General features: G+C 41.9%; 1 protein-coding gene across 1 annotated transcript in view; it reads left to right on the top strand.

The window, feature by feature from the left end:
* Positions 1-13467, top strand: part of B4GALNT4 (beta-1,4-N-acetyl-galactosaminyltransferase 4) — a 141014-nt gene that overhangs the window by 1223 nt on the left and 126324 nt on the right. Inside the window, exon 2 of the mRNA XM_077460740.1 lies at positions 2324-2563. Coding sequence (XP_077316866.1) covers positions 2413-2563 — 151 coding nt within the window. The 5' untranslated portion in view covers positions 2324-2412. The remainder of the gene's footprint in view (positions 1-2323; positions 2564-13467) is intronic.

Raw genomic sequence — 13467 nt, 5'->3', positions numbered from 1 at the left:
CCAGGCTGCGGGAAGCTGGGCTGGACACGTTGCCACCTTATTCCTTTAAACCTGAACACATATGAATTACACAGGTTCTGTGGCTGATTAGGGTGGTAATTAAACTCAGTGCCATATCTGCATTAAATTAGCCTCGGAACCTGTGTAATATGTGTTAGGGGTTAAAGGGATGAGGTGGCATACCCTATCCTGCACCCATGTCCCCCGGACGCACTAAACACTGGGATTGGGAGCACACAGGAGAAATGCCAGGCCTGCAAGTAGCTTAGCAGGAGCTGCTTGGACAAGGACCTTCATGGCAGGATCATCCAGTATTCTTTTCAGGCTTGGCTCACATATGAGCACACAGCGCCTCACAGCAGGGGTCTGGTGTGCCTTCATTCACCGTTTGAGGTCCGATTTCAGTCTGAAATTTTTGGCTGAATTTGGATGTAAAATGGACCAAAAGTTCCTGTGCAAATGGCACTGGAGCCGCTGCGGAGATATGTGAACCAGCTCCAGAGAGAGACGGTCACAATCTCCTGCTATTGCAAATTTGATGCAGAGGGAACCTGCATCCAATTCGCACTAGTGTGAACCCAGCCTAAAGCTCCATTCCAGGTAAAATTTAATTTTGGCCCCACCCCCATCCTTAAGTCCACATCTCTGCAGGTGTCCGGTGCGCCCCTATTCACCATTTTCGGGTCTGATTTTGGTTTGAATTTTCGGCTGAATTCGGATATGAAACAGACCGGAAGATGCACAGAACTCCCGTGCAATTTGCTCCGCAGCCCTCCTGGAGATGTGTGAACCCGCTCCATTGAGAGCTGGTCACAGGCTCCTGACATGCGACTTGGATGCAGGGAAACTCGGATGCAGGGAAACTTAGATCATAATGTACTAGTATGCACTATCATGGGTGGCCAACCTACGGCTCTCCAGCTGATGCGAACTTAAAGTCCCACCTTACCTCTGCTTTTACAAAGAGACAATGGTAACGTAATTGTGAGTGCAAAGTACAGTGTAGTATAAAGAGGAATAATAGTAATATTAAAAATCACTATTACTAAGTCTGTATCATAAGGAGATCATTAGTCCATAGGAAAAACATTAGTCCAAGGGGGATGGGTTTCTGGTGTGTGGCTGTGTTGGTAGCTGGTCCACAGCACATCCTGTAGACACAGGAGAGAGACCGGAACCAGGTTGGCCACAGGACATGCTATAGACCTGCTACCAGCACAGCCATGCACCAGGAACCCCCTCTGGACATGAGAACCCCCCGGGACCACTAATACAGATGAGCCTATACTTTTCTTACCTCTTGTAAGTGTGCTTGTATGCCTTGCCATTAAAATCAGCTTTTAATACCGCACTTAGGTGGCGCTTCCAGTGTTCCCCCCCTTTATACCTCTGCTTTTGGAAGTCATGCTTGCAACTGTCAATCTTGCGATGCCTCATGGGTCCTGTAGTTCTGCAGTATCTTTAGGAGATATTCACTTTACCTACAGGCAAACCTTATTATAGACTTACCTGTAGGTACAAGTTCAACTCGCTGTCCCATCCTACAGGGTTTTTCATTTTCCCTTTGTGATGGAAGCTATAGCCCCTTAATTCATAAAAGTGGAGGGGGAAGGACCGCCTGCCGAACCCAGAAAAGCCAGCGAGCCTGACGATGACATCATAAACAACATGCGTGGGACTGAGCGGTGGCAGAAGCCGGGAGGATCTCAGTGGGACAATGCTGAATCCACCCCTAATTGCCCATGACCATCCATCTGCCGTGGCCATCAAAGGGGGTGTCTCACTTGCGTTTTTTACATATATGTGACGTGGTTGGGAATGCAGCAGGAGAAGTGAGACTCTGTGTTGGTCCCCACATTTATAATTCGATAAAGAGATATTCTGTGGCAGTGGGCAATTCAGAAATGTGCGTTTTGGGTGGACTGATCCTTGATGGTATTGATTGTGGTCTTGATTTGAAGTCTGGCATGTGTATATTTGCTGGGGGGAGGGGTTTTGCATCATGTATGTTTAAAGATTATAATGAAAAAAAAATGATACCCAGACTGGAGATTTGTAGCGGAATATTTCGTAGTTCTATTCCTTTGATGTTTTGTTTATTTTGGAGTTCTGCCGAAGCCAGTTCAACAGGTGCCACTGACAGATGTGTGCAGGTGTCTGGTCTGTCGGTGATGTTTAGAGTCATCCAATGAGAAGCAAATTGTGCTGCTGCATCTTTGTTACATATTATTGTAACCACCGTCGTCTCCAGTGTTGTCTGTGGCATTCTTGTCTGTCTGCTTTAAAGAAGTCACTGACAATATTTACCTTCTCATATTCACAGACACCCCCTCTGTCTTCATGCGCCCTGGAAGTGTGTAAGGGAGCCCTGTCCGTGGCCCCACCGCTGAGCCTGGTGATGGTGCCAGCAGGATGCCTTGGTTGCCATTGAAGAAGATCCGCAGGCAGTTTAAACTTCTGCTCTTATTGGTGCTACTTACCTCAGCAGTCTGGGTCACCTACCTGCACATCAGTCTAGCAAGACAGGGCAAAGCTCTAAGGTTGCCCTTCGTCTACGGTAGAGGTAATTCTTTCCAAATATTCCTCTGTACTGTCGCTAACTGACATTCTTTTTCCACCAGTAGTATACACACCGTGGGGGGGGGGGGGGGGGCACTCCTCTTGCTAAGTGGTATGTTATCTTACTGTTGAGTGATGTGATACATGAAGGGTCAGTGCATTCCTGCATTTCAAGTATTTTGTCCTAGGAATGACTTGTGGTGTTTGAAGCATCCACTAAAGGTCAGCAGCTTCCTATTTACTTACGAGGTGTAATGCATATGACCGTTCTGAGACTACATTTGACCTGTGTTACTTTGCATTTGTTTGGACTCAATGGTCCTTTTGAGAGAAAATTTAATTGCAGGCAAAACTATTCACACTCTGCCTGTTAATGTGTTTTGTATTTACAATGCATGCATTTAAAGAAGAACTGCAGTCTGCTCACATAATTTGTAATAAATACATCTTTGCCATTCTGAAGCTTCCCACCAACCACTTAGCATGTTATTTTATATATACTGTGATTCTGTACTCGCCAAATATCCGGCAGAAATCTCCCTCCACTGAGTCTGGCTGCAACCATATACACTGGATTTACACACACCTCCAGCTCTGCGGCTCTCATTGGCCCTCTTATGATACCCCCCCCATGATGTTTTAAGTCTAAGCTTTTTTCAAGACAAGAAACAGGAAGTGGTCTGTATAAGGTATTTGCAGGCAGATAAGAGAACATTGAGTACTGTCCGTGATACTTTTTTTATTTGCACTAACATACAATTTTCAGGACAAGCTTTTGGGTTATGTCCCCTTCTTCAAGCTCCAAGCAGTACTGATTCACAATGATTCAGTACTGATTCACAATTTTTTTAGCAGAATGTTAAAAGGAAACACAGGTCAGCTAAACAATTTTTGAATCAGTACAGCTTGGACCTTGAAGAAGGGGACATACCCCGAAAGCTTGTCCTGAAAAATTGTATGTTAGTGCAAATAAAAAAAGTGTCACGGACAGTCAGTACTAAATTTTCTCTGTCACAATTGCACTAATACGGCTACAATCACAACAAGTATGCTGGTAGAAAAGAAATGTTTTACTATCCAAAGTTAAAACAACAAGGGCAGAAGATTTAATAGATGAAAAGATGACTGAAGTTCCACTTTAAGCAGAGGGGCATTCCACTGTAAATGGCAGTGTTGGGAAACAGACCTTTTAAAAGGCAGAGCACAATGTGCAGCATTGATTAGTCCATAGCTATACCATTTCCCTTTCACTGTATTCACCATGGTATACTGGAATCTGCTAGGTATGGGTTACTTAGCTATGACTAAGCGCTGATGTTGGCGTGAAATGCGTTAGCTGGAGTGCTATGTCCCCTTGTATGTAGTGTGGAGAGTATTGAATATGTCTAAATGTGATTTTATTGGATTTGCGGCCAACCAGATTCTTTCTATTCTACTATGGGTTACTTTCCTTATGGAATGATCATTGCGAATTGCTATACATAAAGCTGAACTTCAGGCAGAATGAATGCTAAATACAGATGAAATGCATATATGGGAGGTGTTTTATGTGCCAAAGGATTTGTATCTCTGCCCTTGCAGTCATGAGATTTACACAGCTCTTACAACACAGCACATCCCTGTCTGGCAGGGTGGGATGCCATTTGTCTGCTGCAATTAAAGCAGCCCTTCACTCTCTACTTAATTTCCATTAAATTTGTATCCCCCCCCCCCCCCCTTTTTCATTAACCATCCCAGATGTCTTCAGGCCAGGTGTGTGTGTGTGTGTTACCATCAGGGGGCCAGCTAGCTCTTCCTGTTTTTTTACAGCTAGCCCCCTACTGATGTGCATGCACCGTGGTGTCTGCGCCGGCACATCATTAGGGGGCTGGCTGCAAGAACCAGGAAGCTAAAGCTGCATGACATAAGGGAAGGAGCTAAGCACTCAGGTGTGGAGCAGTGTATAGTAACAGAAACTTTCTGGCTTCCCTGTGTGGTTGAGTATATTAAGTTATTTTTTTTTGTAAGGTTATGTTTAAAGAATATGTAAACCCAACATGTCATATTCCTAATATGTGCCTGCTGTACCGTGTTCTTGTATGAAACCGTATCCTTTTCTCTTTGGATTGCCTCCTTTGTGTGTGAAATCCCTGGTGTTCCTGACAGTCCCTTGGCTTTCCTATTAAAAGCTGACCACACTAGGCAGGAGAGCATACTGGGCAGTTCTCTAGCTATGCTGGGAACTCAGCCTGCTCTCCAATTATCAGACTTGTCCTGGTATCCCATCCCCTGCATAGCCTTTTACTGGGAAGTTCAATGCACTGCTGCTTCTCCTCCCCCAGCTCGTATGCAGCTGAGAACAAAGGGGATATGATCGCTTTTTTAAATAAGGGTTAAAAAGGTATATATAAAGTTTTCTTTATATCTATATACAAATGTTTTGCCTTTCCTTTCTATTTTAAACTGAGTAGGTTGTTTGTAAACAATCACCTTGTAAATTACTTTAAGCTGAGATTGAAAAAAAAAATAAAGAGGAAAGCTGAGTTCCACCCAAAATTGGAACTTTCGCTTTAAGAACTTGTGACCCCTTGACATGTGTTTTTTTTTAATTTTATTGGGGGGGGCGGGTACCCAGTTTTGACAGTCACCCACTCCCACTTCCTCCCCTGGCGCCAAAAGGAAGTTCACCGCTCCACACTCTATCCCTGCAATCTTCTGGGACACGACACAGGTCCCAGAAGATTGCCTGGTCAATCACAATGCGGAGGGTTGCTCGTGCATGCGCAGTGTGAGCCTGGCTGTGAAGCCACGGCTGGGCACCCACATTTACAATGCTGGTGCCCCGGAGAGAAGGGGGAAAGGAGCGGGGTTTCATGCGCCTGCATCGCTAGACCGTGAGACAGGTGAGTGTCTGAATATTAAAAGTCTGCAGCTACACTTTTTGTAGCTGCTGACTTTTAAATGGGTGGAACTCCGCTTTAAAAGAGGTTTGGGGTGAAGTTGGTTTTTAGGTTACACACAAATCTTGTTCTGGACTGAAATATGGAAGAAGAATCAGCAGACTGATGAGCTCATCCCTCTTTCACTCCGCTCTTTTATCACCATGCTCCTTGTGCTGCTTCTACTTCTCCAAGTCGGAGCTCTTTTGTACGGGGACCTTAGTACACAAATTATTCCAAATCATATTTAGGTATTTACACTGCTTGTGATTTTGCCTGCATTCACCCAATGTGCAAGAAACAAATGTTGTGGTGCTATTCATTGTCTATGGCACCCAGACGGTTTTCAGACAGGAAAATGCGTGAGGCACAAATATGTGCATGAGCTACTTTACCGCATTTATTGCATGTAGGGACCATTATAATAAATATAATGCACAACCATGCACATTCATGTGGCGTGATTTTGCATGCATAACAAAGCACTATAATACGAATGCTGCCTTATCACTGTGTGTTATGAAGTTTGTACAGAAGATTGAATCGAGTTGGAAATTATTTTGATTTTGATTGTGTTTGAGTTTGAAATAGCGGGGGAGAACGCAGAACCTGGTGCAGCTGTGCATAAAAGCCGATCAGCTTCTAGGCTTATTATCAAAACCTAATTTAGCAAGCTGAAGTTGGTTTGGTTAATATGCAGAGCTGCAGCAGATTCTGTGTGCTCCTGTTTTAGTAAACCCCCCCCCCCCCCCCAAGTGTTTTCTGAATAGAATTGTAGTCTATTGGATAATATTCAAAGCAAGCCTGTGGCTTCTGGCAGTATATTAATATGACCCCCTGAATGTTGGGCAAGCATTTGTGAGGGGTTCTGGCTTGCCACCCACGTCACTTTATTGGCCAGTGGGACCATACATAACCAGTAGGGAGGAATATTGGGGAGAGCTAACAATCAGAGCACTGGTGGTAGTTTGTATGACATATCCCCCTCGACTTTTAGGCCTTCAGGAAATAAACCAAAAAAAGCATATAGACACCTGGGCCCATCTGATGTACACTTGGGGAGATAACTTGCCATGGTAAGAAGCCACAGGTACACTTTAATTCCAAGGTACAGGATAGCATGTGACAAGTTGTTTTATTAATACATGACTGCATTCAGTTCTCATATGACTGCAGATGTTGTCCCTCCATTGGACATTTGGCACAAGTATCAAACACCCCTATCTGTCAGTTGTGACTGTCATCCTAGGTGGCTGTATCTGGTATATAGTAGGCCACCCGCAGCTAAAAGAGAAAGGACAAGCAGCTCAAACTTCTCATTTATGGTCAGCTATAGTCTCAGGTTCAGCACTTTATTTAGCAGCTGCCTGTGTAGATCTTCAGATCTTTGATCATAATTGGAGAATGGGCTTTCTGTAAAGTTTTTGGCAGAGGTCTGGGGGCGGTGGGAGGAGTCCTATAATTAAAAGTCTCAGTGGCTTGTTATTACATTTACTTGGCTTGCCCCTTGCCTTCCCCGCCCAAGCCTGTGAGTCAGGCAGGGTTCTTCCAGCTGGCAGAGGAGAATCAGCTGGGAGGAGGTGAGGCTATGGGATCCCCTCACTGACAGAGGGGTGGGTTTGCCCAGGAGAGACCCTTGCAGCCCTGCTGATCTGTCCTGCTGACTCTTTGGAACTTGACCATAATACTAACTTTTCAAAGCAGTGGCTTGAATATCCAACAGAAATTGACAGTGCATTTTTCTGTTCTTGTTAGTCATATGCTTTCAGGATTCCTGAATTTGTTGAGTGTCTGTCATACAAAGTTTAAAACATCCTGTAGACTTTCCTGTTTCAATCTTTGTAAATTGCTAGAGCAGTGAAAGGATCATTATTTTTCTCTGGGAACTCGATCTTTAATATCAACCGTGTGTTTATTCTGTAAACAGCATGTTGTATTCTTTCAGAGGGCTCAATTACTTTATTTTACTTTTCACTGTCTTGCGAATGAAAAATCTGCTAAGTGCCCATTCAGACAAAGTGCTTTGAAACCGAGAAGCCTTTTTTCCTATCATGCTAGTTCAAACCACCGAGCTGTGCTGGTGTGCACAGAGGAAATAAAAAAAAAGCATGACATGCAGTAATTATTATTTGTATTGCACACTTGTGTTGTTCTAGCTTGGCACGATGTAAGTATGCATATCTCATGTAATCCAAAAACCGCTCTCCTGTGGTCGAGCGGTATGCTTAGAGGTATATAGTGTATCAATTCTTCAACCGCGCCGGAAGCCTTGCTGCACCATCAGGACAATGGGTATCCTTGTAATACTGCAAAACAGCAACAAGAGAAGAGCGCACTGACCTAGCGCATTACCAAAATACATTTTTTTTTTAATCAAAGGATAAAAACAACAAGTTTTCTACTCAACAAACACAAAGCATATATATGTGTGTCATAACAAGTGAGAGGAATTGCCTGCAGGTCTGCTGTCATCGACCAATAGTATGGGAAGCCCAGATGGCATCCTTAATGGCTGATCCATCATCTATTTCATCAGATCCAAAATACCAATTCCATTCACTATTTTGGCTCTTATGAAGAGGGTTCTCCCTTGAAATGTGTCAGCCCTTACAGACACCTTCTGGTCTTCCCATACTATTGGTTGATCACAGCAGACCTGGAGGCGATTCCTCTTACTTGTTATGATATGTGTGTATGTATTTGTGTATAATATATCTATATTTAACTCTAATCTCTCTCATACAGCGGTATAGTCATAGGTATATATAGAGAGAGAGATAATGAATATATATAATGAGAGATAGAGAGAATTTATATATCGCAGTATCTCACAAAAGTGAGTACACCCCTCACATTTTTGTAAATATTATATATTTTCATGTGACAACTGAAGAAATGACACTTTGCTACAATGTAAAGTAGTGAGTGTACAGCTTGTATATCAGTGTAAATTTGCTGTCCCTTCAAAATAACTCATTAATGTCTAAACCGCTGGCAACAAATGTGAGTACACCCCTAATTGAAAATGTCCAAATTGGGCTCAAAGTGTCAATATTTTGTGTGGCCACCACACAAACCACTCCTCCATGACGACATCACAGAGCTGATGGATGTTAGAGACCTTGCACTTTTCCACCTTCCATTTGAGGATTCCCCACAGATGCTCAATAGGGTTTAGCTCTAGAGACATGCTTGGCCACTCTATCACCTTTTACCCTCAGCTTCTTTAGCAAGGCAGTGATCGTCTTTGAGGTGTTTGGGGTTATTATCATGTTGGAATACTGCCCTGCGGCCCAGTCTCTGAAGGGAGGATTCATTCAGTATGTTACAGTACATGTTGGCATTTGTCTTTGTACTCCTCACCTGGTTCCCGCCACACACGCTTGACACCATCTGAACCAAATAAGTTTATCTTGGTCTCATCAGACCACAGGACATGGTTCCAGTAATCCATGTCCTTAGTCTGCTTGTCTTGGGCTTTCTTGTGCAGCCATGCAGATCAATTTCATGCAGTCTGCAGGGAATGGTCTGAGGCTGAGCATTGACAGGTTGACCCCCCACCCCTTCAACCTCTGCAGCAATGCTGGCAGCACTCATACATCTATTTCTCAAAGACAACCTCTGGATATGATGCTGATCATGTGCACTCAACTACTTTGGTCGACCATGCCGAGGCCTGTGCTGAGTGAAACCTGTCCTGTTAAACCTCTGTATGGTCTTGGCCGCCGTGCTGCAGCTCAGTTTCAGGGTCTTGACAATCTTCTTATAGCCTAGACTATCTTTATGTAGAGAAACAATTCTTTTTTTCAGATTCTCAAAGAGTTCTTTACCACGAGGTGCCATGTTGAACTTCCAGTGAACAGTATGAGAGAGTGAGAGTGATAACAACAAATTTAACACACCTGCTCTCCAGTCACACCTGAGACCTTGTAACACTAACGAGCCACATTAAACCGGGAGGGAAAATGGCTAATTGGGCCCAATTTGGACATTTTCACTTAGGGATGTACTCACACTTTTGTTGCTAATGCCTCAGACATTAATGGCTGTGTGTTGAGTTATTTTGAGGGGACAATAAATTGACACTGTTATACAAGCTGTACACTCACTACTTTACATTGTAGCAAAGTGTCATTTCTTCAGTGTTGTCACATGAAAAGATCAAAAATGTGAGCGGTGTACTCACTTTTGTGAGATACTGTGTGTGTATGTATGTGTGTGTTTCAGGAATGTTAAATGTCAATTGTTAAGTGTTAAATGTAATGTGTTCTGTAAATATGTAATGTATATGATTGTATTTTATAGGATGAGTTTTGGAACTTTTCTTTTGAAGCTGAAACTCTTCTTTGTTAAATGTTGTCCTTACCTTTTCTTAAAAACAATAAAAAAGAGTTGAAAGATGTGTGTGTGTGTGTGTGTGTGTGTGTGTATGTGTATATTTTTATTTATATATATATATATATATATATATATATATATATATATATATATATATATATATATACACACACAGACACTGCTGTGGAATTAGTAAATCACTGTAGAAGTTGGTCCTACTACAGTGATAACATTGATCTGTCATCTCCAGCTTAATTTCTATGAAAGCAGCCGCTCCTCTGCACACTGACCGTAGGGTGTTGCTTGCCCATTTATAGAATGCTCAAAATGTTTACTTTTTTGTTTTTTGGGGGGTTTATTTCAGTGAATACAAGGCATTCTTTCATTGGGCAAGGTGGAGAGAAGGGACATTGACCTCACGAGTAATTTGTGCCAAGCTAGATCAATTTAAGCATGCAATAACAATAACAATCCTGCAGTTCAGCTTTAATGAAATGTTGCATGGGAAATATCGGTATGCACAAAAAAAAGAAGAAAAAAACAGTGTGACGCACTGTTTACAGCGAGTGGGCACCATTGTCATCACACCACAATAGTGGCTGTGATGATTGAGCCCTTGAAGAAAAAATTCCATCTTGTTTATAGCAGCCAATTCAGCTGTCATTTCAACAGTTTCAAATGAAGGAATGATTTTGATTGGTTACTAGGGTTAACCAGAAATGATCTTGATGGCACACTTTCTTTTTTTTTTTTCATAAACCAATCTTTATGTGAATTTTGCTCAAATATGGTAGAATGTTTCCCATCACATGTATGCATGCAGGCAGTGCATGCAAGCCCAATTTGCCTTAGGTTTTTTTTTTTCAATTTTTTTTAAATGTTAAACTAAGCAAACATTACACAGTACTTAAAATTTCACAGACATATTTTTCTAGTAATACAACCTTTTTTCTGTGACGCATTTTAGTGATCATATGGAGTACTCACAGTAAACGGATGTAACAGTGGTATCACACTGTGGGTTGTCACGTAGTCTACAGATAATTTTTGCATTTCTCAAGTACACCAAATAGACGTGCAAGTCTGAATCAGATTAGCAGATGGCAAAAACTGATACTGAAATGCATTATCTGACAGCCTTAGGGCTCATGCACATTGCAGCTAAAAAGAACTTCTTTTTACAGGCATTTGAGCTTTTATTTCTGCCTATAAAAGAAGCTTGTTCTTCTTCCCCTTTTTTTTTAAGCTTAAAATGTTGACCACAATAAAGTAAATATTCCCCAGTCAACTGTTCCCCTTTTCTTTTTTTTCCTTGGAGCGTCTATTTCTATTCTGACAAGTACCCGCTCCACTTCCACCTTGATCTGAGTGGAAGTTCCACCCCAACTTACTGAATTTACTACCCACACACTTTAAGAGCTCATTTACATCATATGTGGTAATGCATCTTACAGTGAGGGATAAAAGTATTGGATCCCCTGCTGATTTTGTACATTTGCCCACGGACAAAACGATCAGTTTATAATTTTAATGGTAGGTTTATTGAGTGAGAGACAGAATAAGAACAAAAAAGTCCAGAAAAACGCGTTTCAAAAAAGTTATAAATTGATTTTCATTTTAATGAGTGAAATAAGTATTTAAATAAGTAAATGTGGATCTTACTCAAATCACAAAGCAAACGATAAGTAATCACAATTCATGAGTAAAAGCAGTGAATGAACATAAAAACTAGGACTGTTACTGATTAAAATTTTCGTGTTCGATTAATCGTTGTTAAAACAAATAGATTAATCAACTCATTTTGATTAATTATAACGCACATACAGATCCAACTACTTTTAGCTGATCTCCTTGCATTGCAACTCTGCATTAGTCAGTGGTATACACTATATACAATCACCCGACACTAGTTAGTTTCCACAATCCATGACTTAACTTCACAGTTTACACAAATACGTTTTAAATTCAAACTGTAGCACTGACATAAGTAATCTTTTTTTCCACAGTAGCGTGACAATCCCTCCACCTCTAATTAATCACTCTCACCTTATGGCATGTACCCCTGTGCAAACAGGTGGTCATGCAAGCGGGTATCAAAAGGGTTAACACAGACCATAAACTTCTCACTTCCCCTTAGATCTCAGCAAGGACTACTCACATAAAGATGATAAAAACACAGCATGTAAAGGTGACAATCGTGTTAGTTCCGTAGGGCAGCAGCGGGTGACGTCATGTGTAGCTCCTCCCCCGTACACGTTACGTTCAATCAGAACTTCAACATCACCGGACTCCTCCCCCCTTCGCTTCGTTAGCAGACGGAAGCACTTGGGGGACTAAACTCTTAAGTGATAACTGTGTAAAAATCAGTTCATAGACGTGTAGTGACATTTGGTTCTACCATCTGCAATATACCAGTAGTGTGCCCCAGCCTCTCACCTCAAATGAGGACCCATACAGGTCTAGTAGCGCCTTTGTTGTTATCCTTAATGGCAAATTTAGCTATCTGACAGGAAGTTCCGGGTGAGAGCTTTGAATGGAGGAGATTAAGGAAGATATACTGTTAAAGTAGAATCTCTGTCCCAATTATTGGATTTGCCTGGCCGAATGCTTGAAGGAGAAGAGATAAAGAGCTAAATTTGCCATTGAGGCTAACAAATAACAAAGGCACTACTAGACCTGTAGGGGTCTTCATTTGAGGTGAGAGGCTGAGGCACACTATTGGTGTATTGCGGATGGTGGAAGAAACTGTCACTACACGTCTGTGAACTGATTTTTACACATTTTTGCAGTTACCACTGAAGACTTTTTGCACAAGCGCTTCAAGATATCTTGCTGAGATTTTTCCAGTTGAATTATTATTTTGTGCACAATTTATTTATGCACAAGCACTTTTTATATGGATTGTTATTTGCATTATTGCATTTATTGATGAAATGTTTGGTTATTATGTTCATTCGCTGCTTCGACTCATGAATTGTAATTACTTATTTACTTTGTTATTTATTGAGTAAGCGCCACATTTACTTATTTGATTCATTGCTAACTGTGTGGAAACACCTTTTAATTGATCTGATTTTGTAGCTTGGTTTGCGCATTTGTTTTATTTATTGAAAAAAGTATTTGACCCCTTTGCAAAACATGACTTAGTACATGATGGCAAAACCCTTGTTAGCAATCGCAGAGGTCAGACCTTTCTTGTAGTTGGCCACCAGGTCTACACACATCTCTGGAGGGATTTTGTCCCACTCCTCTTTGCAGATCCTCTCCACCGTCAGCTGCCTCCACATATTTTCTATTTATTAAGGGATTATTACGGGATTAAGGTCTGGAGATTGACTAGGCCACTCCAGGACCTTAATGTGCTTCTTCTTGAGCCATTCCTTTGTTGCCTTGATTGTGTTGTTTTGGGTCATTGTCATTCTGGAATACCCACAACCCATTTTTTAATGCCATGGCTGCGGGAAGGCGGTTCTCACCCAAGATTTGACAGGGCATAGCCCCGTCTATTGTCCCTTTTTGACGTGGTGAAATTGTTCTGTCCCCTTAGCAGAAAAACACCACCAAAGCATAATGTTTCCGCATCCATGTTTGACGTGGAGATGGTGTTCTTGGGGTCATAGGCTTGATTTTGGTCTCATCTGACCACAGCACC

The sequence above is a fragment of the Lithobates pipiens genome, unplaced genomic scaffold, assembly GCF_037356315.1.
Source record: "Lithobates pipiens isolate NorthernLeopardFrog02 unplaced genomic scaffold, aLitPip1_a1.2 Scaffold_10, whole genome shotgun sequence".
Classification (NCBI taxonomy): Eukaryota; Metazoa; Chordata; class Amphibia; order Anura; family Ranidae; genus Lithobates; species Lithobates pipiens.
The sequence above is the reverse complement of the archived record's forward strand: the minus strand, read 5'-3'. Positions and strand labels throughout refer to the sequence as shown.